Raw genomic sequence first — 27,326 nt, 5'->3', positions numbered from 1 at the left:
GAAAACTCTGGTTACCTCTCTCTCATTTTCAAGTTATGTAATGTCTAAACTGTGACCGACGGGTAGGGGGTCACTTGAGGTGGGCAACAATCTTTGCGTATCAAACTTGTGATTATTTTGGGTGGTGCAGTGACTAGGTTCCCTAGCTGCCAATGTTTGTTTGACAATGCACGAGTTCCTGGGACTCAGGCAGGGGTACCCACCCTTCCCTGGTGCTGCAGTGGAGCTATTCAGCTCATCCACCTTGGCTCAATCACACCCCCTCTTGTTCTGACCATGGTCTCCCTAGTACAAGGACATCCCCAGTGGCATTCCCAAGCAGTGGGTCAGCTCCTTCCCTTGAAGCAGGTTCCAGATGCAGCCTCTGGTTGAAGACCTCAGGTTTCTGTTACCCAACCTGGCCGGGGCTCTGGGGATGACTACCCCAACCCTGGAGCACAGTGGGTTTCTCATTCCCCACTTGTGTGGAACCCCTGCTTTCCGGCAGAAGAGTCGTGGCACAGTGGCTGGGAGGCTCATGTCTGCTCTAACATTGCAGCCAGCAGTTGTGTATTCTGACGCCAGCTCTGGGACTCGTTCTAGATGGTTCTGCCCAATTGCTTAATCCAGTCAGACTGGTCCACTCAAAGCCTTTGTTGCAAGGTGAGGCCGGATGAGGCCGGGTCTGGTGGCTCAGTGGACTAATGCTCCCACTACAGGGGCCTGTGTATCACCTCATGGTCACAGGTTCAAAATCCCGCTCGGTCCACTCAGCCTTTCATCTTTTCTGAGGTCGAAAAAATGAGTACCATTGAGTTGGGTAACAATAAACATCTGTTATTCAGCGCCAAGAGGCCCCTTTGGGGGTGAACGTGCGCTTTACAAATACACGTGTTATGTTGTTAAAGGAAGGCACTTGTCAAGGCCTAATGTACCTTCCACAGGGCTCAGGAGTGAAACACACTCCAGCTCTTTGGCCCTCTGTAGCTGCCTAGGGAGCAGATGTATGGACCTCTGGGTGGTTCAGTGATGCTAAGTACACCTTCTGCCTCAAACGCCAGCTGAGTTATTGCAGCAGCCCCCCTCAGTGCCTTTGTGTGCAGAGGACGGTGCATTGATGCAGTATGTGAAACGAAGGAGATAAAACACAAGAACCCTCCTTTTTAGCCATACCCTTAAAAAAAAAGTTCCTGTACTTCTACAAATAATCTGTGAGGACTGAGGAGCAAGACCGGTGGCAGAGAGGGAGTCATCTTGGGTTGGGTGTGGCACGGAGCAGTACATGAGGGGAGAGACAGAAAACACATGCACCCTCATGGAGAGCTGAATAAACATAACAAAGTAGTCCTTGAAATGGAGCTGTGGATGGATCCAATCAAAAGGACGGTAAAGAGGATATGGTCTGGGGAGGAACATACACAAAGAGAGGAAGGAAAGCCATCAAATAAGAAGCAAGCAAATGAGAGTGACAAGAAAGCTAACCAATGATAAGCAATGGGCGTGGTCCATTTTTGGTATGGTCCACAGAAGGGGTGCACTACAGCCAGCTGAAGGCTATCTGGTAGGCAAGACCTAACTGTAGAGGCCACGCCAAATACCCATAGCGCTCTCGTCCTTGCGTCTTTATGATACGGACAGCACCGTGCGACAAGATGGCGTCAAGGCCTCCCACCCTTCTTGGCTGCTTTTTATGGGGACTCTATAAAAAAGTAAACAATGGACGCTCCTTCTCATTTCCCTTTGTTTTACTCCCTCTCACGGTCGGTAAAACAGAAGAGCCCACGGTGAGCGATGATCGCACGATAAATAAGAAATGTATAATCTGATGGAATTCGCTCAAGTCCCTTGCGGCCTCATTAAAAGCTATTGCTTTCCCCTAATTACCACTTGCGCAGGGCTCGCCGTTGTATGCAAATGAAGCTCGCTCCACCCCGGCGGAATCACTTTGTTCGTGTTTACAGGTTCCTATTACACGCTCGGCCGATGCTTGGGGGGGCTGAGGACGGCTAGACATGGGGACAGGCCTTGCTGCAGGCACTTGGTGACTTTAGGGGGTCCTGGTGCGTCAGAGGCACGTTAGCAACCATGAGAGTGATGCTGAGTGGGTCTGAGATCACAGAACAGACACGTTTAGACTGGTGGCTTTCTTTTATTCATATCTCTGGGCAGGGCACTTTTGTTTTCTGCTGGTGTTCTTAATCCGATACAAAAGGGGATGATGGACGGAGCGTTTGAGCAAATCAAACACTCACCCCCAGTCAACTGATCTGGGTTTAACCCATCACCATTCTTTAGCCCACTCTGCCACCCCAGTTCAGACATGGCCATTATGCAAATCAGTCTGACCCTGTGCCTCATGGGAACAGTCCAGCCCGAACTGCCAAGCCATGTCTTCCCTGGACCGGAAACAAGCATCCTGGGACCGGTTTCGGATTCATAATCCTCATCAGCCAGGCTATCTTGAATCCAGTGGCCAAGGGAGCAAGGGACTCACGTCTGAGCATACCCTGCCACACTTAGGGCGAACAAAGCGATACAAAAGGGGATGATGGACGGAGCGTTTGAGCAAATCAAACACTCACCCCCAGTCAACTGATCTGGGTTTAATCCATCACCATTCTTTAGCCCACTCAGCCACCCCAGTTCAGACATGGCCATGAGGCACAGGGTCAGACTGATTTGCATTTAGCCATGTCTGAACTGGGGTGGCTGAGTGAACTAAAGAATGGTGATGGATTAAAACCAGATCAGTTGACTGGGGGTGAGTGTTTGATTTGTTCAAACGCTCCGTCCATCATCCCCTTTTGTATCGCGGTGTTCTTAAACCAGCACCAGGGCTGGACTGGCTACTGGGCGTTATCGTGTGCTGAAAAACATTAGTTTTGCTTTGTTTATTTCGAAGCACACACAGGTCCCCATCAACTAAATCAGCCCCCACCGCAGTGAAATCAGCCCCCAGCTCGGAAGCACACCAAAACGCCCGGAAGCCAGTCCGGCTCTGTACAGCACAGAAGCCTGCACATCTGTTGTGCAGCAAGTGATAGAAGGGTTAACGGTTTAAAGGCCTTGCAAGGTACGATATTCATACAATGCCCCCCCACCCCCTTTACTGGGTTCTATCAGAAATAGAGAGGATTCTGCTCGTGGGAAGGAATGTTAAAAATACCCTGAGGGCAGGTTTAAGTCATACAGGCACATTCGTGATGCGCAGGGCTTAGCCATATCTACACGGCCACGTAAAGCCCCCCCGCAGAGCTTTTCATGGCCTTCTAGATAGGGAGTAAGGTGAGGCAGCATAAGTCGCTGCCTTGCCGTACTCTGCGTGAACGAGGCGTTCCATGGGTGTTCCCACACAACACCCACAGAATTTGACACTGCCCAGATGTACAATATAAAAAAAAAAGAAAAACCAAGGGTGGTGATGGACGGAGCGTTGACAATACAAACACTCACCCCCAGTTCAGTTGACTGGGGGTGAGTGTTTGTATTGTCAACGCTCCGTCCATCACCACCTTTGGTTTTTCTTTGGCCGCCATAAGTTGGCAGGGTATGCTCAGACGTGAGTCCCTTGCTTACTTTGCCACTGGATTCAAGCAAGCCCGGCTGAAGACGGCTGTAATGCCAGAAACCGGTCCTAGGATGCTTGATTCCGGTCCAGGGAAGACATGGCTTGGCAGTTCGGGCTGGACTGTTCCCATGAGGCACAGGGTTAGACTGATTTGCATATAGCCATGTCTGAACTGGGGTGGCTGAGTGAACTAAAGAATGGTGATGGATTAAACCCAGATCAGTTGACTGGGGGTGAGTGTTTGATTTGTTCAAACGCTCCGTCCATCATCCCCTTTTGTATCGCTTTGTTCGCCCTAAGTGTGGCAGGGTATGCTCAGACGTGAGTCCCTTGTTCACTTGGCCACTGGATTCAAGATAGCCTGGCTGATGAGGATTATGAATCCGAAACCGGTCCCAGGATGCTTGTTTCCGGTCCAGGGAAGACATGGCTTGGCAGTTCGGGCTGGACTGTTCCCATGAGGCACAGGGTCAGACTGATTTGCATATGGCCATGTCTGCACTGGGGTGGCAGAGTGGGCTAAAGAACGGTGTTGGATTAAACCCAGATCAGTTGACTGGGGGTGAGTGTTTGTATTGTCAACGCTCCCTCCATCATCCCCTTTGGTTTTTCTTTTTCTGATATACAATATCTCTTAAACCTGGGGCAGCGCCAGAATCTTGCGCTTCCCTAGAGCAGGCGTTTTTCCTCTTTCTATGTGGCAGAAAGAGGAACACGCCTGTTGTGATTGTTTTTGCGCAGGAAGGTGCCCTTCCTGCCCAAAAACAATAGTGCCAACATCACAGACCGCCGGGCACAATGGTGCCAGGGTGTCTCCATTGACGCACAACTGCAAAATTTGTGCTGGCTGAAAGGACAGGAAATCTCTGTAGCTTGGAAATACGGTGCAATCCTGCCCTTTGGAGCTAGTGTAGGGCAGAGCAGCAAAATGATTTGCAATGCTGCCCTACGCCAATTCCATGTAAATAAATATACCCCATAGTGTTTGTAGACGCAGGCAGCTGCTGGGCTGGGGTACAAAGGTGTCACATCTAAGCCTCCTTCAGCCTCAGGTAAGAGGAACCGAGGGGCTTAATTACAAGCCCAGTGTGGGACCTGAAGCCACTTTTAATGACGTTCCAGCGGTGCACAGGGCTTACCCTTTATCTACCCTTCGTGGCTTTTCATGGCTTCCTAGATATGGTGTGAGGCAAAGCAGCACAAGTTACTGCGTTGCCTCACATTGCAATGGGGAGACATGCCATGGGAGTTAAGGTGGGTGTCCCCATGGAACACCCATGGCATGTGACACATTCCTGATTTACAACAGCTGCATACCTTGGAGTGTGTCAAAAGCCTGCGCCTCCCCAGGGGCGGTGAAGGGGTTGTTGTTGTGAGGGAAGGTATCCCTGCCCCCACAAAAAAAACCTGATTTCAATGCAGACACCCTGGCACTATGGTACAAAAGTGCCTGCGTGGCACATGGCAGCCATTTAGCGCCAGCGCAGCAGTGAATGCGCCACATCTCATAGATACAGGGCATTTCGGCCCTTTTCCTTTGACACAGGGCAGCGCAGCAGGAAGGCTTGCAATGCTGCCCGACGCCAAAATATGATAAACGAGGCCCTGAGTCTCCTCTAAAAATATTGGGGGACTCCTCACCCCAACTGATAGCTAAGAAAACAGAATGAGCTTAGAAAACAGTGTGTGCACCCAAACAGTGTAAGCTCAGGAAACGAGGCGCACTGCTTAATGGTGGCGACCCATGAAACAGGGGTGCGCTGCTAAACAGGGCCCGCACTGGAAACAGATGTGCCTATAAACAGTGCCCGCAATGGAAACAGATGTGCTTGTAAACAGTACCCGCACTGGAAACAGATGTGCCTATAAACAGTACCCGCACTGGAAACAGATGTGCCTATAAACAGTGCCCGCAATGGAAACAGATGTGCTTATAAACAGTACCCGCACTGGAAACAGATGTGCCTATAAACAGTACCCGCACTGGAAACAGATGTGCCTATAAACAGTGCCCTCACTGGAAACAGATGTGCCTATAAACAGTGCCCACAATGGAAACAGATGTGCTTATAAACAGTACCCGCACTGGAAACAGATGTGCCTATAAACAGTACCCGCACTGGAAACAGATGTGCCTATAAACAGTGCCCGCACTGGAAACAGATGTGCCTATAAACAGTGCCCGCACTGGAAACAGATGTGCCTATAAACAGTGCCAGCACTGGAAACAGATGTGCCTATAAACAGTGCCCGCACTGGAAACAGATGTGCCTATAAACAGTGCCCGCACTGGAAACAGATGAGCCTATAAACAGTGCCAGCACTGGAAACAGATGTGCCTATAAAGAGTGCCCGCACTGGAAACAGATGTGCCTATAAACAGTGCCCGCACTGGAAACAGATGTGCCTATAAACAGTACCCGCACTGGAAACAGATGTGCCTATAAACAGTGCCCGCACTGGAAACAGATGTGCCTATAAACAGTGCCCGCACTGGAAACAGATGTGCCTATAAACAGTGCCCGCACTGGAAACAGATGTGCCTATAAACAGTGCCCGCACTGGAAACAGATGTGCCTATAAACAGGGGTGCACTTCTAAACTGTGCCAGAAATGGAAACACGGGTACACTTCTACAATGTGCGAGCCCTGGCTACAGGGGTGCACTGCAAAGGAGAGCCAGCACTGGAAACACGGTCAAGAGGGGTGCACTGCTAAAGTGTGCCAGCAATGAAAACTGGGGTGCACTGCTAAACAGTGCCAATACTGGAAACAGGGGTGCGCTGCTAAACTGTGCCAGCACTGAATAAGGGGTGCGCTACTAAATATGGTGGATGGGAGCCCATATAACTGGGGTGCACTCCTAAGTGGTGGGGACCCAAGGCACTGATGTGCTCTCAGTGTTTAATTTGTAATGAAATATGTGCCAGGGGCTCTCAGGTGGCCACTGCAGCTTTAACCACCCATTGCCTTGCCAGCCCTGCCAACCACAATACCTATGCAACTACCAACCGTAACACCCCTATGAGTGTGTTTATTCAGACTATTCCAAGACCCCAAAGCTATAACAATGGCTTGGGTGTCAGGAATTAATCTTTTTAATGTATTTTTAAAATAATAAACTGTTACTGTTCTGCTCATCTGCAAATTGCACACACAGCACCACCATGTGGTAGACTGTTATACTGCAGGTGTTCACAATTTAATCGGGGGTGCCGAGCACCGGAAACCTCCGGCTCAAATTAAGCACTACTGCTCTCCTGCATTATGGCTCCAAGAAAGAGGTCTCCACTACTAAACGGCAGGAGCTCAGGAAACTGGGAAGCACTCTGTCATGGAGGGAACCCAGGAAACAGGGGTTGTCTCCTAAATAGTGGAAGCTAAGGAAACAGGGTGCACTCATAAACAGATTGAGCTCAGAAAACAGGGTGCTGTCCTAAGAGTGCACTGCCAAACAGTTTGCCAGCACGTGAAAGAGGGGTGCTCTGTTAGACACTAAGCTCTGGAAAGAGGGGGACACTGCTAAGCATGCTGAGTTGGACCTAGTAAAACTAGGGCCGTGTTCTTCCCCATTCCATGTGATATAATTCATAATAGCAGGTTTAGGTGACTGAAACATTCAATGCGGCCATGTTAAATACTGCTGTGTTAAATACCACTACACTAAATACTATCACATTAAATACCACTACGCTTAAAACCGCCATGTTAAATACCGCCACCTTAAATACCGCCACACTAAATACCGCCATGTTAAATACCGCCACACTAAATACCGCCATGTTAAATACTGCCACACTAAATACCGCCACCTTAAATACCGCCACACTAACTACCGCCATGTTAAATACCGCCACACTAAATACCGCCATGTTAAATACTGCCACACTAAATACCGCCATGTTAAATACCGCTACCTTAAATACCGCCACACTAACTACCGCCCTGTTAAATACCGCCACACTAAATACCGCCATGTTAAATACCGCCACACTAAATCCCGACATGTTAAATACTGCCACACTAAATACCGCCACCTTAAATACCGCCACACTAACTACCGCCATGTTAAATACTGCCACACTAAATACCGCCACCTTAAATACCGCCACCTTAAATACCGCCACACTAACTACCGACTTGTTAAATACTGCCACACTAAATACCGCCACCTTAAATACCGCCACACTAACTACCGCCATGTTAAATACTGCCACACTAAATACCGCCACCTTAAATACCGCCACCTTAAATACCGCCACACTAACTACCACCATGTTAAATACCGCCACCTTAAATACCGCCATGTTAAATACCGCCACCTTAAATACCGCCACACTAAATACCGCCATGTTAAATACCACCACACTAAATACCGCCATGTTAAATACCTCCACGATAAATTCCAGCACTCTAAATACTGCCACATTAAATGCCACTACGCTACATACCACCAAGCTAAATACTGCCATGCTATATACCGCCACGCTAAATACCACCACATTAAATACCGCCTCTCTAAATACTTCCAAGCTAAATACCGCCATGTTAGATACTGCCACATAAAATAGCACCATGCTAAATACCGCCAGGTTAAATACCGCCATGCTAAATACCACTACGCTAAATACCACCACATTAAATACCACCACGCTAAAAACCGCCGTGTTAAATGCGCCACGCTATATACCAACACGCAAAATACCACCATGCTAAATACCACTACATTAAATACCGCCACGCTAAATAACGCCACATTATATACTGCCACGCTAGATAACGCCATGTTATATACCGCCACACTAAGGGCCATATGTATGAAGCAAATTCGCATTCGCAAAGGCCGAAATTCGCAGAATTTCGGCCTTTGCGAATGCGAATTAGCAAAATCATATGTATGAAGTAAAATCTAGTGCACATTAAGGAATCGCAAAATTTGCAATTCCTTATTTTGCAATTGCATTTAAGGAATCACAAATTTTGCGATTCCTTAAATGCAATGTATGAAGCAAAAAAATTGTGCAGAATGCCTTTAAGGAATCGCAAATTACCACCAACTTCTAGTTGGGAAGGAGAGAAGGGGCAATGGGGAGAGAGAGAAAACGGGGGAGAAAGGAAAGAGAGACCAACAGAAACTGAGCGAAAGGGAGAAGAGAGATCAAGAGACTGCGAGAGAAAAGACAGATGCGGGAAGAGAGAAGAAAGGAGGCTGAAAGGGGGGGCAGGCAACAGGATTTGAGGGGCGAGAGAGAAAGATAGAAAAGAGCGCAAGGGTGAGGGACAGAGGTGAGGAAAGAGGGCAACAAAGGGCGCAAGAGAAGAAAAAGAACAGAGGGAAAGAAAGAAAGAAAGAAGGAAAGAAAAAAACAAAGAAAGAAAGAAAGAAGGAAAGAAACAAACAAAGAAAGAAAGAAAGAAAGAAAGAAGGAAAGAAAGGAACAAAGAAAGAAACAAACAAACAAAGAAAGAAAGAAAGAAAGAAAGAAAGAAAGAAGGAAGGAAAGAAAGAAACAAACAAACCAAGAAACAAACAAAGAAAGAAAGAAAGAAGGAAAGAAGGAAAGAAAAAAACAAAGAAAGAAAGAAAGAAAGAAGGAAAGAAAGAAAGAAAAGAAAGAAGGAAAGAAAGAAAGAAAGAAAGAAAGAAGGAAGGAAAGAAAGAAAGAAAGAAAGAAAGTAGGAAAGAAAGAAACAAAGAAACAAACAAACAAACAAACAAAGAAAGAAAGAAAGAAGGAAAGAAAGAAACAAACAAACAAACAAAGAAAGAAACAAAGAAAGAAAGAAAGAAAGAAAGAAAGAAGGAAAGAAAGAAACAAACAAAGAAACAAACAAACAAAGAAAGAAACAAAGAAAGAAAGAAAGAAAGAAAGAAAGAAGGAAAGAAAGAAAGAAAGAAGGAAAGAAACAAACAAAGAAAGAAAGAAAGAGACAGAAAACAGATGAAAGGAGCGGTGTACAGACAGGGCCTGAAATAGACGAGGAAGCAGATTCAGGAGGCGGAAACGAGCGCGAGACCCGGGGTAGGAGAGAGAGAGACGTCGAGATATCTCCAGATTTAGAAGCTCTCGAAATAGGAGCCTTTGCGCGCCGTAAATTATTCATCAAGGCTCAGACTTTTCTTTCCAATAAGTAGAAATAGCTTATTAGTCAGTAATGCGCGAGGTTCGAGCCTATTAGGACCGGAAATGAGCTCATGGGGGGGGGGGGGTGCCCCCCATAGAGGCAGGGGTGGGGCTGCGCCCCCTTTTCATCTGATGTGGACATAAAACAGACTCACGGGGACTTTCCACCCAAACCGGTTTTCATCATTTTTTCTCTATTAATCACCTTTGCTAATTTAGGGAGAGGTGTGGCGCCGCGGCCAGGGCGACTGACGCTGGAATCTGGGGACCACGGTTCGATCCCCAGCTCCGGCGGCAGGTCAGCCCAGCACCATGTGACTCTGGGCAATAGCTCGCTTAATCTTCCCGACGGCCCCCAGCGCCTAGAGACCCTTACGGGTGATTGTGCGCTTTACAAATGTGGATTATTATTTGCCGAGAAAAAAATTGTTTTGTTCTCCGTTTCGTCATCACGCCCCTTCTGTTTTTATCTTAACAGACAACCCCCCCCCCCCAGTCTTTACTTTTATTCACACCCTACCCACGTAACTGTCGACAAGCATTGGCAATGCCATGAGGTCTAGGCCATTCGCATCACGCGTGCACGCACCTACAAAATGACGTGAACACTTTTGGTTTTTTTTATTACAGACAAAAAAAAAAATGGGCCAAAAGTTTTTTTTAAAGCGTGCATTGGGCGAGGGAGGGGGAAAAAGGAACAAAGGGGGGGAGGGGGCAGAATCACTGGTATTGGAACAATTTTCAGAGTGCAGGTGCTGCCATCAATGTTACCTCACTGAAGTGATAGAAATTGTGAAAATCCCAGCATCACGCAAATAAGAAGGGTAGCAAATGAGCCCCGCCCCCTCAGCAGGAGCGCGGTAGGGGTGTGGTCTGCACTTTGGAGCACACTGTCACAAATACCAGTTGCAACGAAATTCGTTTTATTGCTTTAATTGTCTACTTACCTGCATTCATCCATATTCCGGTGTATACTACCCCCCAACCTGCCCCTCCCCCACCCCACGTCACCGCCCGACAGCTACTGAAAAATACATAAATAAAGCATGGTGGTAGCAGACTGTCATTTACAGACAACACATTTCCCTTTGAAATGGCCCTAACATTTGCATCGATATACGTTTTTCGGGTATGACTACATAGCACACCCGTGATATGTGGAGATCGGGTCTCAGCTAATATTTAGCAACGACGCATCAGCAAGTAAAGTGTTTTCACTCGTTTTGATCATATTAAACTCTTTGTTTCCATCACACTTCAAAACAACAGACACAAAATGTACTCTATTTGTATCTCCATAGCGGCGAATATATTTTGAAATATTTGTACAGTTCATTTACAGAGATTTAAAAGTTGTTGTGTGTTAGAAAAAACCCTGAAATTCTACAGCCTTTCCATCTACACTGTCCGTACCCAGCAAGACTGCCGGGAAGGTCACTTCATTAAACCCTCTCACTTTGCAGTCAGAGAAAGAAAGGTAAACACCAATCTCCAAGATTAAAGAATAAGCAGAAATGTTTCAGAAGACTTAGCCTGACCTTTGACCTCTCTCTGTCTTTCACACACAGCAAATCTGAGCAAATCAAAAAACTAGAAGGAATCTTTATTGCTCATTCACCTCCTGAACTCGAGCATGGCTGTTTTGGGGGTGCTGCAGCTCCCCTTGCAACTTTAGGTCGAGCGCCCATGTGCGGAAGCGACATGGAGGAGGATGGGGGAATGTGGATGCAACACAGTGAGGGCGGGAGGGGAGGGAGGCATAATCAACACAGTGAGGGCGGCAGGGAGGCATAATCAACACAGTGAGGGTGGGAGGGAGGCATAAGCAACACAGTGAGGGTGGGAGGGAGGCATAAGCAACACAGTGAGGGTGGGAGGGAGGCGTAATCAACACAGTGAGGGTGGGAGGGAGGCATAAGCAACACAGTGAGGGTGGGAGGGAGGCATAATCAACACAGTGAGGGTGGGAGGGAGGAATAAGCAAAACAGTGAGGGAGGCATAAGCAACACAGTGAGGGTGGGAGGGAGGTGTAAGCAACACAGTGAGGGAGACATAAGCAACACAGTGAGGGCGGGAGGGGAGGGAGGCATAATCAACACAGTGAGGGTGGGAGGGAGGCGTAAGCACCACAGTGAGGGTGGGAGGGAGGCATAAGCAACACAGTGAGGGTGGGAGGGAGGCATAATCAACACAGTGAGGGTGGGAGGGAGGCATAAGCAACACAGTGAGGGTGGGAGGGAGGCATAAGCAACACAGTGAGGGAGGCATAAGCAACACAGTGAGGGTGGGAGGGAGGTGTAAGCAACACAGTGAGGGAGGCATAAGCAACACAGTGAGTGTGGGAGGGAGGCATAATCAACACAGTGAGGGTGGGAGGGAGGCATAAGCAACACAGTGAGGGAGGCATAAGCAACACAGTGAGGGTGGGAGGGAGGTGTAAGCAACACAGTGAGGGAGGCATAAGCAACTCAGTGAGGGTGGGAGGGAGGTGTAAGCAACACAGTGAGGGAGGCATAAGCAACACAGTGAGGGTGGGAGGGAGGCATAAGCTTCACAGTGAGGGTAGGAGGGAGGCATAAGCAACACAGTGAGGGTGGGAGGGAGGCATAAGCAGCACAGTGAGGGAGGCATAAGCCTCACAGTGAGGGTAGGAGGGAGGCATAAGCAACACAGTGAGGGGGGGAAGGAGGCATAAGCAGCGCAGTGAGGGTGGGAGAGAGGCGTAAGCAACACAGTGAGGGTGGGAGGGAGGCATAATCAACACAGTGAGGGTGGGAGGGAGGCGTAAGCAACACAGTGAGGGAGGCATAAGCAACACAGTGAGGGTGGGAGGGAGGTGTAAGCAACACAGTGAGGGAGGCATAAGCCTCACAGTGAGGGTAGGAGGGGGGCATAAGCAACACAGTGAGGGTGGGAGGGAGGCATAAGCAGCACAGTGAGGGTGGGAGGGAAGTGTAAGCAACACAGTGAGGGAGGCATAAGCAACACAGCGAGGGCGGGAGGGGAGGGAGGTGTAAGCAACACAGTGAGGGTGGGAGAGAGGCATAAGCCACACAGTGAGGGTGGGAGAGAGGCATAAGCCACAAAGTGAGGGTGGGAGAGAGGCATAAGCCACACAGGGAGGGTGGGAGGGAGGCATAAGCAACACAGTGAGGGTGGGAAGGAGGCATAAGCCTCACAGTGAGGGTGGGAGGGAGGCATAAGCAACACAGTGAGGGTGGGAGGGAGGATAAGCAACACAGTGATGGTGGGAGGGAAGCATAAGCAACACAGTGAGGGTGGGAGGGAGGCATAAGCAACACAGTGAGGGTGGGAAGGAGACATAAGCCTCACAGTGAGGGTGGAAGGGAGGCATAAGCAACACAGTGAGGGTGGGAGGGAGGATAAGCAACACAGTGATGGTGGGAGGGAGGCATAAGCCACACAGTGAGGGTGGGAGAGAGGCATAAGCCACACAGTGAGGGTGGGAGAGAGGCATAAGCCACACAGTGAGGGTGGGAGGGAAGGGAGGTATAAGCAACACAGTGAGGGTGGGAGGGGAGGGAGGTGTGAGCAACACAGTGAGGGTGGGAGAGAGGCATAAGCCACACAGTGAGGGTGGGAGAGAGGCATAAGCCACACAGTGAGGGTGGGAGAGAGGCATAAGCCACACAGTGAGGGCGGGAGGGGAGGGAGGCATAAGCCACACAGTGAGGGTGGGAGGGAGGCATAAGCCACACAGTGAAGGTAGGAGGGAGGCATAAGCCACACAGTGAGGGTGGGAGGGGAGGGAGGCATAAGCAACACAGGGGTTGGGGAAAGCAACACAGAGGGCACAGGTAGGGGGAGGAACAACTGGGAGTGAAAAGAAGGGCTCAGTTGGGGAAAGCAACGCAGAGAGCGTGGGTAGGCAATAGGAGAAACACATGGGCACAACAGGGAAAGGGGTGGGAGAAGCACTCAGGTGACAGAGAGTAACATAAGTGCAGGAGGGAGAGAAGTGCACAAGGCCAACAGCTCAAAAACACATGCACCGTCATAGGGTACTTAGCAAAACAGAAAAAAAAGTAGTGCTTAAAACGCAGGCGGTGAAAGCAGTGATGCCAAATACTCAAAGCGATGCTAAAGAGAGAATGTTCCATGGGAGGGACAAACACACGATTGACAAGCTGGGACATGAATGAGAAGGAGGTAAATGAGAGTGGCAGGAAAGCTGACCAATGATAAGCAAAGGGCGGCTCCAAGCGCCTCCATGTACGTGGTGAACCTCAATAAGGGCTGCAACAGACAGTGCATGATCTGCTTGATAGGTTTGTCTTAAAAAAGAAGGTACAGCCATGTTTTTAACAGGTTGATCCCTTTAATGTGAATGAAGTCTGAGCGCTGCTTTGCAGCATGATAGCGGTTTGATACATGCATTGATGTCATGCATTCAACCATTTATTCATTTTTAAACAGGTAGAACTGTGTAACATATCGCCTGAAGAGTCTGCTCACCATATCTTGTTTGTGAATCCTTTAAACGGAACAAAAATAAACCTAACCCTTTTTTCAAGGTTATTCCCCATTTTTTACATCACAATTCACGCTAAGTCAATCTGAGCCGGTTTTCACTGAGTACCTCTTCCTTGGAATGGAGAACGTTTGTAGCGCACTGAAATGCCTGACCATATACTCCATTTCCATTCATTGCGAAAATGAGTCACTACAGCTGCTACGTAGGGCAGAGCTTTCCAAACTGTGTGTCCCGACACAGTACTGTGTCCCCTGCAAACGGTTGGTGTGTCGCGGGCACTTAACACATAACTGCTGCTAATTAAGAGGCATTCCTAGACACACTGCTCTATGGGAGCTGGACGATTCACAACAAAGCCTCATTAACAAGAAAATTGTATTTTACAGACCTGTGAAGTGCTCGGGTGGGCTGTGTGTGTGCCCGGGAAGCTGGGGGGAGGTGACAGCGGGTGACAGACAGAGGGATGCGGAGGGAAGGAGACAGGGAGGAAGACAGAGGGAGGGAGGCAGAGAGAGGGATACAGAGGGAGGGAGACAGAGGGAGAGAAACAGAGGGAGGGAGACAGAGGGAGGGAGACAGAGAGAGAGGCAGAGGGCGACAGACAGAGGGAGACAGACAGAGGGAGGAGGGAGACAGAGGAAGGGAAACAGAGGGAGGAAGACAGAGGGAGAGAGAAGGAGGGAGAGGGAGGGAGACAGAGAGAGGGAGACAGTTCGAGAGAGAGAGAGAGAGAGAGAGAGGGAGACAGGGAGAGTGAGTGAGACAGAGGGAGACAGAGAGAGGGAAAGAGAGAGAGAGAGAGGGGGGAGGGAGAGGGAGAGATAGAGAGAGGGAAGGAGACAGAGAGAGAGATGTGTGTATGCCGGGTCTGGTGGCTCAGTGGACAAAGGCATCTGCTGCAGGGGCATGTGTTCAACCTCATGGTCTCAAGTTTGCTTGAAAATGCACCACTTGCCCACTTTTATTTCAAAATTTTCTTCCAGCGGGAGAACCCCCCTTAAGTGGTTCGGGCTCGCTCGCTCCGCTCGTTCGCTACACTGCCTTACTGTGTCCCAAAATGATACATCTCCAAAAAGCGTGTCACCAACATGAAAAGTTTGGAAAGCTGTGGTGTAGGGTGATTTCCAGTGGTTAAGTTGTTAAAAAAAAAGTTCTGGGGCTCTCGTCAGGAGGCAGCTTCCACCAGCCCATTTCTCCTGTTAGTGCCTAAAGCAGAAGCCATGAAACACTACAAGGGGCACCTTCCTGCACAAAAATAATCCTGAGAGGCTTTTTCCACGGGCTTTTTCCTCTTTCCGTGTGTGCTGCATAGAAAGAGGAAAAAACGAGGTGAAATACAATTATTCCCTAGGGGCCAGATGTAGGTAATCTCGATTTACCTACTCTTAAATACCGAATCATACCGATTCGGTATTTAAGAGTAGGTAAATGGGATGTAGGTGATTTCACTTTTGAAATTACCGAATCGGAATGATTCGGTAATTACCGAATCGGTATTTACCAATTCGGTAATTGCCATTGATTCCTATGGGCCTTGAGGCCCATAGGAATCAGTGCCAATTACCGAATCGGTAAATACCGATTCGGTAAAATTACCGATTTTACAAGGGGGACAGGGTGTCACTTTGACACCCTGTTGCACCCCTCAATTGTGCATGGGTGCACATGTTGCTGACATACATGCCCTTATGGCATGTATGTCTGCAACATGGCACATTTTTTAAAGCAAAAAAAATGCTTTTTGAGGGTTTTCATAATAACGAATTCTTAAACCCTTGTAGCACTGATTACAGTGCTACCTACATGTTAAATTACAGAATCGGTAATTTTACCGATTCGGTATTTTACCGAATCGGAAAAATTACAGATTCGGTAAAATTACCGATTCTGTAATTTAACATGCCCCTACATCTCCATATCCAAATACCGGTCGGTATTTGCCTACCTACATCGGGCCCTAGGTCTTGTAAATCTGTGAGTGTGTCAAAATACCATGGGAGTTGCGTGGGAACACCCACCCAGAACGCCTACCCAGAGCAGAGTAATGCAACCCAGGTATTGTGCGCTGCGTTACATTAATGCATCTTTTTGGAGCCACTCAAAGTGGCTTTGTGTGGCTTCAAAGATATGGCTTACGGTTTGCATCACCCTCGCACCACGTTGCGTGGTGCACCAACGACGCAACCCGGATCATAAATATGGCCGTGAGTGAGGCTCCTGGTGGGAGGGGCTAGCAGCACGGCGGCATCTTCAGGGCCAATGGCAGCCAGGATACAGCACTAGGCCTCCAGGGGGCGCCACTCATTACCATACGGGATAAACATCCTTCCCACTGGCCCTGGGTCCCTGCCAGACCCCCTGAAGCTTCCAGCGAGGGGTAGGTGTGGGTGGAGGGTGGGGGGGGGGGGTGCCTTGGATCTCAGGCAGGGTCCCTGAGGGACATGGCAGAAGTGTCAGTGAGTGCAGGATGATGGAGCCCTTGAGGGACAGGATCCTGTTGCTTGAAAGCAGGCAGTTCCTTTATTTCTCTGGCGGGGGGGGGGGAGCAGTGATCTCAGTTCCCTGGCTGTGTAATGAGCCCTATTTCTGATCCACGTCGCCTCCTATTAATAGCTTCCGCAGCAGTGAGCGCAGTTAATACTTTCTAATACTGTCTCATCGCCGCAATGAGACAGCTGCGCCTCAGGGTGACCTCTGACCTCTGTTGCTGAGCCCCAGATATCAGGGGATAACTGCCCCCCTCCATGAGACCACACAAGGTCGAGCAGAGAGACGTCAAGAGTCTTCAGGGTATATTTACAAGGAAAGTGGCAGAGAGTGTGGCGTTAGCCTTCTCGGCTTAACGCTGTGCTCGGCCACTTCAGAAACGCAGAGCTGCACCATATTTACAACAATACACTGCAGCCCTGCATTTTCCCCTGCGTAGGTGCTAAAACAGCTGCCTAGTGCCAACACAGGCATCCTTGCACCATAGTGCACGGATGCCTGCGTTGTGGAAATGATTGTTTATGTGCAGGAAGGTCCCCCTTTCTGCACATAAACAATCTTAAATGGCGATTTGTAACTTCTATGTGTGCTGCTTCGTGCAACACACATAGAAGTTGCAACTCTTCATTTTAAAAATGATTGTTTTTGTTCAGGAAGGGACACCTCCCTGCACATAAAAAATCATGCATGGCGTTTTGCTGTTTCTACGTGTGCTGTATAATGCCGCACACATAGAAACAGCAAAACGAGGCGAAATAAAGCATTTCTCCTCATTGCACCATGTTAAGACCAGGGGTTTTGGTCTTTATTTTGGCACTCCCCCATATTTACACTGCCCTTGTAAATATATTAGGCAGCATCAAAATCAATAGTTGTTGTGGCGGAACGCCAACCAGAACACCCATTTCCCACCCCTTTCACGCTAAGTATAGCATGAAAGGGTGCCTTGTTTACAAGGCGGTATTAAGCCACGTTAAGTGGCTTAACACTGCCTTGTGAATAAGACAAAGCCTGTATCACCACAGGAGCTTTTTTAAAAGTGATGTTCCTGTGGCTATAGGGGCTTGTAAATATGCCCTTTCATGTGCCCAAGAATCTAAACCCTCAGAGCTGCTGAAACCTCTCACCCAGGAGGAGGGGAGAGCCGGTCTATGGTCAGGTGAGGTCTCAGTGGCAAACAAGAGGCACTTGGGAGCAGTCTGGGAAGAGACTTCCCTCGGATAGTCTGAAGACTATCACAAGAGTGAATGGCAATGTGTCTTAGAGTAGATTCCATTCAGGTCTCAGGTGCAGAAGTGTGAGTCCACAACCTCTCAGACGAAGCTCCATCCCTGTCACCTGCCACATCACATGGTACAATGAGAGTACAGCCCTGTCAACATCACCCCCTGGAGACCGTCACGTCTCATCAAGAGTCACATCACACCCTGGGTACCACCTCATCACATCACACCCTGGGTACCACCTCATCACATCACACCCTGGGTACCACCTCGCCATATCACACCCTGGGTACCACCTCACCACATCACACCCTGGGTACCACCTCACCACATCACACCCTGGGTACCACCTCACCACATCACACCCTGGGTACCACCTCATCACATCACACCCTGGGTACCACCTCGCCATATCACACCCTGGGTACCACCTCACACCCTGGGTACCACCTCACCACATCACACCCTGGGTACCACCTCACCACATCACACCCTGGGTACCACCTCACCACATCACACCCTGGGTACCACCTCATCACATCACACCCTAGGCACCACATCACACCCTGGGTACCACCTCACCACATCACACCCTGGGTACCACCTCGCCACATCACACCCTGGGTACCACCTCACCACATCACACCCTGGGTACCACCTCATCACATCACACCCTGGGTACCACCTCGCCATATCACACCCTGGGTACCACCTCACACCCTGGGTACCACCTCACCACATCACACCCTGGGTACCACCTCACCACATCACACCCTGGGTACCACCTCACCACATCACACCCTGGGTACCACCTCATCACATCACACCCTAGGCACCACATCACACCCTGGGTACCACCTCACCACATCACACCCTGGGTACCACCTCGCCACATCACACCCTGGGTAACACCTTGTCACATCACACCCTGGGTACCACCTTGTCACATCACACCCTGGGTACCACCTTGTCACATCACACCCTGGGTACCACCTCACCACATCACACCCTGGGTACCACCTCACCACATCACACCCTGGGTACCACCTCACCACATCACACCCTGGGTACCACCTCACCACATCACACCCTGGGTACCACCTCACCACATCACACCCTGGGTACCACCTCACCACATCACACCCTGGGTACCACCTCGCCATATCACACCCTGGGTACCACCTCACACCCTGGGTACCACCTCATCACATCACACCCTAGGCACCACATCACACCCTGGGTACCACCTCACCACATCACACCCTGGGTACCACCTCGCCACATCACACCCTGGGTAACACCTTGTCACATCACACCCTGGGTACCACCTTGTCACATCACACCCTGGGTACCACCTCACCACATCACACCCTGGGTACCACCTCACCACATCACACCCTGGGTACCACCTCACCACATCACACCCTGGGTACCACCTCACCACATCACACCCTGGGTACCACCTCACCACATCACACCCTGGGTACCACCTCACCACATCACACCCTGGGTACCACCTCACCACATCACACCCTGGGTACCACCTCGTCACATCACACCCTGGGTACCACCTTGTCACATCACACCCTGGGTACCACCTCACCACATCACACCCTGGGTACCACCTCACCACATCACACCCTGGATACCACCTCACCACATCACACCCTGGGTACCACCTCGTCACATCACACCCTGGGTACCACCTTGTCACATCACACCCTGGGTACCACCTCACCACATCACACCCTGGGTACCACCTCACCACATCACACCCTGGGTACCACCTCACCACATCACACCCTGGGTACCACCTCACCACATCACACCCTGGGTACCACCTCACCACATCACACCCTGGGTACCACCTCACCACATCACACCCTGGGTACCACCTCACCACATCACACCCTGGGTACCACCTTGTCACATCACACCCTGGGTACCACCTTGTCACATCACACCCTGGGTACCACCTCACCACATCACACCCTGGGTACCACCTCGTCACATCACACCCTGGGTAACACCTTGTCACATCACACCCTGGGTACCACCTCGTCACATCACACCCTGGGTACCACCTAATTGCATCACACCCTGGGTACCAGCTCGTCACATCACACCCTGGGTACCACCTCATCACATCAACATATATTTCTGAGAACAGCCCGTCCACATCACACTCTGGAGACCTTCACGTCTCATCAAGAGTCACACCACACCCTGGGTACCACCTCATCACATCAACACATGCTACGATGTGAGTACAGCCCTGCCTCATCACATCGTGGAGACCTTCACGTCTCATCAAGAGTCACATCTCACTCTGGGGACCACCTCATCACATCACACCCTGGGTACCAACTTGTCACATCAACACATGATGCTACAATAAGGGTACAGCCCTGCCTCATTACACTTTGGAAACCTTCACGTCTCATCAATAGTCACATCACACCCTAGGTAACAGCCCCTCACATGGAAGCATATCACAATCTGGCACCTCCCTGCCACATCTGGAGCCATGTCACACACTCTGGAGGCCTTTCCTCCTTTGTGTGTCGTATCACACCCTGGGTACTACCTCATCCCATCACACCCTGGGTACCACCTTGTCACATCACACCCTGGGTACCACCTCACCACATCACACCCTGGGTACCACCTCGCCACATCACACCCTGGGTACTACCTCATCCCATCACACCCTGGGTACCACCTTGTCACATCACACCCTGGGTACCACCTCACCACATCACACCCTGGGTACCACCTCGTCACATCACACCCTGGGTACCACCTCATCACATCACACCCTGGGTACCACCTCATCACATCACACCCTGGGTACCACCTCGTCTCATCACACCCTGGGTACCACCTCGTCTCATCACACCCTGGGTACCACCTCATCCCATCACACCCTGGGTACCACCTCGTCTCATCACACCCTGAGTACCACCTCATCACATCACACCCTAGGCACCACCTCGTCTCATCACACCCTGGGTACCACCTCGTCTCATCACACCCTGGGTACCACACACCAGGAGCCACGTCATACTCTGGAGACCTTCCCTCTCTGGTGCGGAATCACACCCTGGGGATCGCCCCATTCACATCACACCCTGGGTACCACCTCGTCCCATCCCACCCTGGGTACCACCTCGTCTCATCACACCCTGGGTACCACCTCATCCCATCACACCCTGGGTACCACCTCGTCTCATCACACCCTGGGTACCACCTCGTCCCATCACACCCTGGGTACCACCTCGTCTCATCACACCCTGGGTACCACCTCGTCTCATCACACCCTGAGTACCACCTCATCACATCACACCCTGGGCACCACCTCGTCTCATCACACCCTGGGTACCACCTCATCCCATCACACCCTGGGTACCACCTCATCCCATCACACCCTGGGTACCACCTCGTCCCATCACACCCTGGGTACCACCTCGTCTCATCACACCCTGGGTACCACCTCATCCCATCACACCCTGGGTACCACCTCGTCTCATCACACCCTGAGTACCACCTCATCACATCACACCCTAGGCACCACCTCGTCTCATCACACCCTGGGTACCACCTCGCCACATCACACCCTGGGTACCACCTCACCACATCACACCCTGGGTACCACCTCGTCTCATCACACCCTGGGTACCACCTCGCCACATCACACCCTGGGTACCACCTCGTCTCATCACACCCTGGGTACCACACACCAGGAGCCACGTCATACGCTGGAGACCTTCCCTCTCTGGTGCGGAATCACACCCTGGGGATCGCCCCATTCACATCATGGAACACATCACAATCTGGACACGGCCCCTTCACATCTTGAGCCTTATCACACTGGAGGAACACCCCTCGCCCACACAAGCCACTCTGCTTCCTACAAACCCCGTTGCCCCTACCTGTACCAGGGACACTAGGGGGCTTGGGGGAGCAGACAAGAGGAAGGCCTTTCAGAAATGGTTGTCTTTGTTGCACCAAGTGTCTTTCTATTGACCAATGTGTCCATTTCTCTCCCCCTCGCAGGAGAACCCGTACCTCTGCAGCGACGAGTGCGACGCCTCGAACCCAGACCTGGCCCACCCCCCCAAGCTGATGATGGACCGGGAGGAGGAGGGGCTGGCCACCTACTGGCAGAGCGTGACCTGGAGCCGCTACCCGGAGCCGCTGGTGGCCAACATCACCCTGGCCTGGAACAAGAGCATCGAGCTGACGGACGACATCGTGCTGACCTTCGAGTACGGCCGGCCGACCGTCATGATGCTCGAAAAGTCACTGGACTATGGCCGGACCTGGCACCCATACCAGTACTATGCCGACGACTGCATGGAGGCCTTCGGCATGCCCGCCCGACGCGTCAAGGAGTTGTCAGCCACCAGCGCCCACCGCGTGCTCTGCACCGAGGAGTACTCGCGCTGGGTGGGCTCCAAGAAGGAGAAGGACGTGCGCTTCGAGGTGCGGGAGCGCTTCGCCATCTTCGCCGGGCCGGACCTAAAGCGAATGGAGAACTTGTACACGCGCATGGAGAGCGCCAAGGGCCTGAAGGAGTTCTTCACGCTGACCGACCTCCGGCTGCGGCTGCTGCGGCCGGCCCTGGGCGGCACCTACGTGCAGAGGGACAACCTCTACAAGTACTTCTACGCCATCTCCAACATCGAGGTCACTGCCAGGTGAGCTGGGTGCATGCGGAAGTCTGTGGGGTCACGCCTGGGGTCTGTGAGGTCCCTCCCGGGGTCTGTGGGGTCACTCTCGGGGCCTCTGAGGGGCTCTCCCTGGCACAGTCACTCAGTCTGCTTCACTTCAGCTGCCCTTGTTGTCTCTTTCTCTCTCCAAGACGTACTACCTGGCGCAATCGCTCTGTCTGCTTCTGTCCCTCTGTCTGCTTCTGTCACTCTGTTATGTTATGTTAACTGAGATTTGTAGAGCACATAATCACCGGCAGGTTTCTTTGCGCTTTGAGAGAGTGGCCAAACCCCACCAGCAGTCACAAATACCACACTTGGAGGGGCTTTATGCTGTGTCCAGAGCCTCCCTAAACAGAAGAGTCTTTATTTGTTTCCTAAAAGGGAGGAGTGTGGGTTCCTTGCATAGATTCTCGGGCAGTCGATTCCATAGTTGAGGGATTAAGACCGAAAAGCCTCTGCCGCCTTTGGATGTAGTTTTAAACCATGGACAGGCCAGAAGGCCTGCCTTGGACAGCCGAAGTGTACATCCCGGCACGTAGTTCCCTAGGTGCTCCTTGATATAAACAGTAACGTGTATTACCACAATAGTAACTCTACTGGGAAGTGCCAACATCGTGTATTACCACAATAGTAGCTCTGCTGAGAAGTGCCAGTAATGTGTATTACCACAATTGTAACTCTGCTGAGAAGTGCCAGTAATGTGTATTACCACAATTGTAACTCTGCTGAGAAGTGCCAGTAATGTGTATTACCACAATAGTAACTCTGCTGAGAAGTGCCAGTAACGTGTATTACCACAATAATAACTCTGCTGAGAAGTGCCAGTAAAGTGTATTACCACAATGGTAACTCTGCTGAGAAGTGCTTGAAATGGACTAGTAGAGCTACTGTGTTCTAAAGTGCCAGCAATAGAATGTGTATTACCACAATTTTAACTCTGCTGAGAAGTGCCAGTAATGCATATTACCACAATAGAAGCTCTGCTGAGAAGTGCCAGTAATGCTGTTCACTATTCTCGTAAGTCTGTTCAGAAGTGCCAGTAATGTCCTTGATTATTCTAGTAAGTCTGCTCAGAAGTGTCAGTAATACAGGTACAGGTAAGCGTGGTGGGGGGTCGGGTCAGGGGCAGTGGCGGCTGCCTCTGAACAGGGGAGGTGGGGCGGGGTATGTCGGGAAAAAGAAATTAAAGTGTACTTACCTGCTTTGCCGCTGAATCCGCCCCACGCCTCTCCTCTGTCTTCTGGGCCTTCTTCCTGGCTGCTGCCTGCAGCCTGCAACGAAAGCACCCAGGCTCCTAGACTTTGCGAGCCAATCACGACGCTGCAGGAGCAGCACGGTGATTGGTCTGAGCAGCCTGTTTGGCTGCTCAGGCAGTGCCTGGGGAGGCGGGGCATGTTCTCCAGGGTACTTTGCAACACAGCCCAATAGGGAACATGCCAACTACGCATGACTGTTTGGCCAGTCCTAGATGGCTGGTCAAAGCGTCATGCGCATGTAGGGAGGGAATACAAACCACTCCTGCTCCCTCTGCGTGAGCTAACCCCTCCCCGCCCCGAGTCGCAAGGGAACATAAATTGATTTTAACTTCTCGTTATTGTAATTTTATTTTCAACTGCTCAACGAGCAGTGGGGCGACGCTTCTCAGCCTAAGCGGAGGAGCCGCCACTGGGCAGGGGTGGTGGGGGTTGGTGAAAGTGACATACAAAGGAATATGGAGTATAAAATAAATACATAAAACCATGTACCTTGCGCTCGCTACATCGCCACATTGGCGATGCGGCAAGCTCAAGGCAAGTGATTTTATTGATTTAATTTATATCCCCTATTCTGTCGTATGTCACTTTCAACCCTCCCCACTCCTGTCCCACAGCAATTACCTGCACGGGCCGCCACTGCATTAATGCCATTTTTCTACTATAGTACTCTGACGAGAAGTGTCATTAATGTCCGTTACTAGTATAGCAGCTCTGCTGAGACCAGTGGTCGAAGTGGGGGGAAAAAAGTAGGGGAACTGTGGGTGGAGAATCGGGGGGCGGGAATAACGATGACTGGATCAGTGGGCGGAGTCAGGGGCGAGGCTAGAAGTAGCAAAACATACCAATTTTTAGTATGTTTAGCATTTCACTGACCAGTTACAGCTTATAACATTATTTAATTCAATATAAACATGTTTATTTGAGGTTTAATTCAGAAAAAAGCAAACACTCATAGGGAATACAGGTTTATGTAAAGCGTGCAAAATATAAGCAGGAACAACATGTTACCCTAATAATGCTTTTACTCTCATTGTTCAGAAATCCATGAGTATTTTTTGTCTCAAACATTGAGGACATGAATATAGGGCTCCTCCTGTACACATGTGTTAAGCAGGGCTTAGAAGAGAAAGGTACACTTCAGGAAAATCTGGACTCACGGAAACCCACAAAGGCTCCTTCATATTCATGTCAGCCAGTTAGCTGCTCAATCATAATATAGCAAAAAGAACAACTGGTGGACAGAATACAGAACATTGTCTTACATTCACCCCAGTTCAGAGATCTGGGCCTAAATCAATCGTTTTTTTGCTCACCATGCCATTCCAGTTTGTACCCAGCCATATGCAAATCAGTCTTGATCCTGCACCCAATGGGAACAGTCCAGCCCGAACTGCCAGGCCAGCTCCTCCCTGGACTGGACACAAGCATCCTAGGACCGGTTATGGGGTTTCACCCTTCATCAGCCAGGATAGCTTGACTCCAGTGGCATGGAGAGCACGGGACCCAAGTCTGGGCATACCCGTCCCACTCGGGGTGACAAAAGCAAAAAAAAAATACTGATGGACAGAATGCAAAATAATGTCATACATTCACCCAAGTACAGAGATCTGGCCCTAAATCCATTGTTTTTTTGTTCACCGCTCCTGTCCGTTCACCGCTCCTGTCCGTTCACCTCTCCTGTCCGTTCACCGCTCCTGTCCGTTCACTGCTCCTGTCGGTCTACTGCTCCTGCCCAGTCACTGCTCCTGCCCAATCACTGCTTCTGCCCCGTCACCTCTCCTGCCCCGTCACCTCTCCTGCCCCGTCACCTCTCCTGCCCCGTCACCTCTCCTGCCCCGTCACCACTCCTGCCCCGTCACCACTCCTGCCCCGTCACCACTCCTGCCCGATCACCGCTCCTGCCCAGTCACCTCTCCTGCCCAGTCACCTCTCCTGCCCAGTCACCTCTCCTGCCCGTCAATTCTCCTGCCCCGTCACTTCTCCTGCCCCATCACTTCTCCTGCCTGGTCACCTCTCCTGCCCAGTCACTGGTCCTGCCCTGTTTACTCTGTGTACAACATTGACAAATTACACAAGGGGGCAAGGTCCCCGCAGTACTCTGGTTAGGGCATGGGTACTCCGTCTCCCTCCCTCCATCTGTCTGTCTCCCTCTCTCTCTGTCTCCCTCTCTCTCTGTCTCCCTCCCTCCGTCTCCCTCCCTCCATCTGTCTGTCTCCCTCTGTCTGTCTCCCTCTGTCTGTCTCCCTCTGTCTGTCACCCACTACCCACTGCCCACTAGTCTCACATTAAGTGTTTTTATTATTTACACTTTTGCATTTGAGAAATGTGAGGGCCACGAGAGGGACCATGCACCTGTCAACTCACCCGCATTTTAATTATGTTCATCCACTTGGCAAGCAAAGGGGCCTCTGTAAATATTAATGCAGTCCCCAACTTTTCAAACCCATATCACCCTCCAAAAAAGTGTTGAATTCCCCGTGAAACTTAATCGGATCACCTCTTAAACCTCATTTTGAGCCAAGCGGCTGGCAGGTACAGAGATATTTTTTTAAGTAATATAGTGAACAAGAGTTGTTTGTGCTGTGTAAAGTAGTATTTTTAATGCAGGAAGAGGCAGCAATTCAACTTGTTGAAAAGGCTTATAAAGTTGTTCATCTGCCCACGCTGCAGACGGTCGAGCCAGGAGACTTGGACTCGAAGCCCCTGTCCCCAAATATCCTGGAAACTCACTCCTTTTCACCTGCCGCTGCTCCTTTATTTAAACCGGGGGCACACAGAGGCGTTTGTTTTCTCAATGTTTTATTTGGGGGAAAGAAATTAAATTTGTCTTTTATTAAAACTGGATTTGTTGCAGAGTGTAGCAATATACTACATACAAAGTTACCAGCAAGGCTGGCTCCTCAGCTACCAGTAGTAAAAGTTTCTAAGATCCTCACCTCCTCCCAAAAAATCGAATGAGGGAAAGCTTCTCGGAAATCACTAAGATCTAACTGGCACAAGATATGCTAAAGGCAGGGCGGGCGCATTGTCATTCGAAAGGGGGTAATCAGCCCCAATCGCAATGACAATGGGCCTGCCATCAGCCTGTGAGAGCTCAGGGAGGGGCAGCTGCAGGGTCTGCCCTCGGTCTGTGAGAGCTCAGGGAGGGTGGCTGCAGGGTCTGCCCTCGGTCTGTGAGAGCTCAGGGAGGGGCGGCTGCAGGGTCTGCCCTCGGTCTGTGAGAGCTCAGGGAGGGGCGGCTGCAGGGTCTGCCCTCGGTCTGTGAGAGCTCAGGGAGGGGCGGCTGCAGGGTCTGCCCTCGGTCTGTGAGAGCTCAGGGAGGGGCGGCTGCAGGGTCTGCCCTCGGTCTGTGAGAGCTCAGGGAGGGGCGGCTGCAGGGTCTGCCCTCAGCCTGTGAGAGCTCAGGGGGGGGCGGCTGCAGGGTCTGCCCTCGGTCTGTGAGAGCTCAGGGAGGGGCGGCTGCAGGGTCTGCCCTCG

The 27,326-nt window shown here is 50.7% G+C and overlaps 1 protein-coding gene across 1 annotated transcript in view; it reads left to right on the top strand.

Moving 5' to 3' along the window:
* The window catches only part of NTNG2 (netrin G2), a 237,447-nt gene that overhangs the window by 34,199 nt on the left and 175,922 nt on the right, over positions 1-27,326 (top strand). The window contains exon 2 of the mRNA XM_078641539.1: positions 21,935-22,578. Within this exon, the coding sequence (XP_078497665.1) occupies positions 21,935-22,578 (644 nt within the window). The remainder of the gene's footprint in view (positions 1-21,934; positions 22,579-27,326) is intronic.

The sequence above is a fragment of the Lissotriton helveticus genome, chromosome 5_1 (genome assembly GCF_964261635.1).
Source record: "Lissotriton helveticus chromosome 5_1, aLisHel1.1, whole genome shotgun sequence".
In the NCBI taxonomy this organism is placed as follows: domain Eukaryota; kingdom Metazoa; phylum Chordata; class Amphibia; order Caudata; family Salamandridae; genus Lissotriton; species Lissotriton helveticus.
The sequence above is the reverse complement of the archived record's forward strand: the minus strand, read 5'-3'. Positions and strand labels throughout refer to the sequence as shown.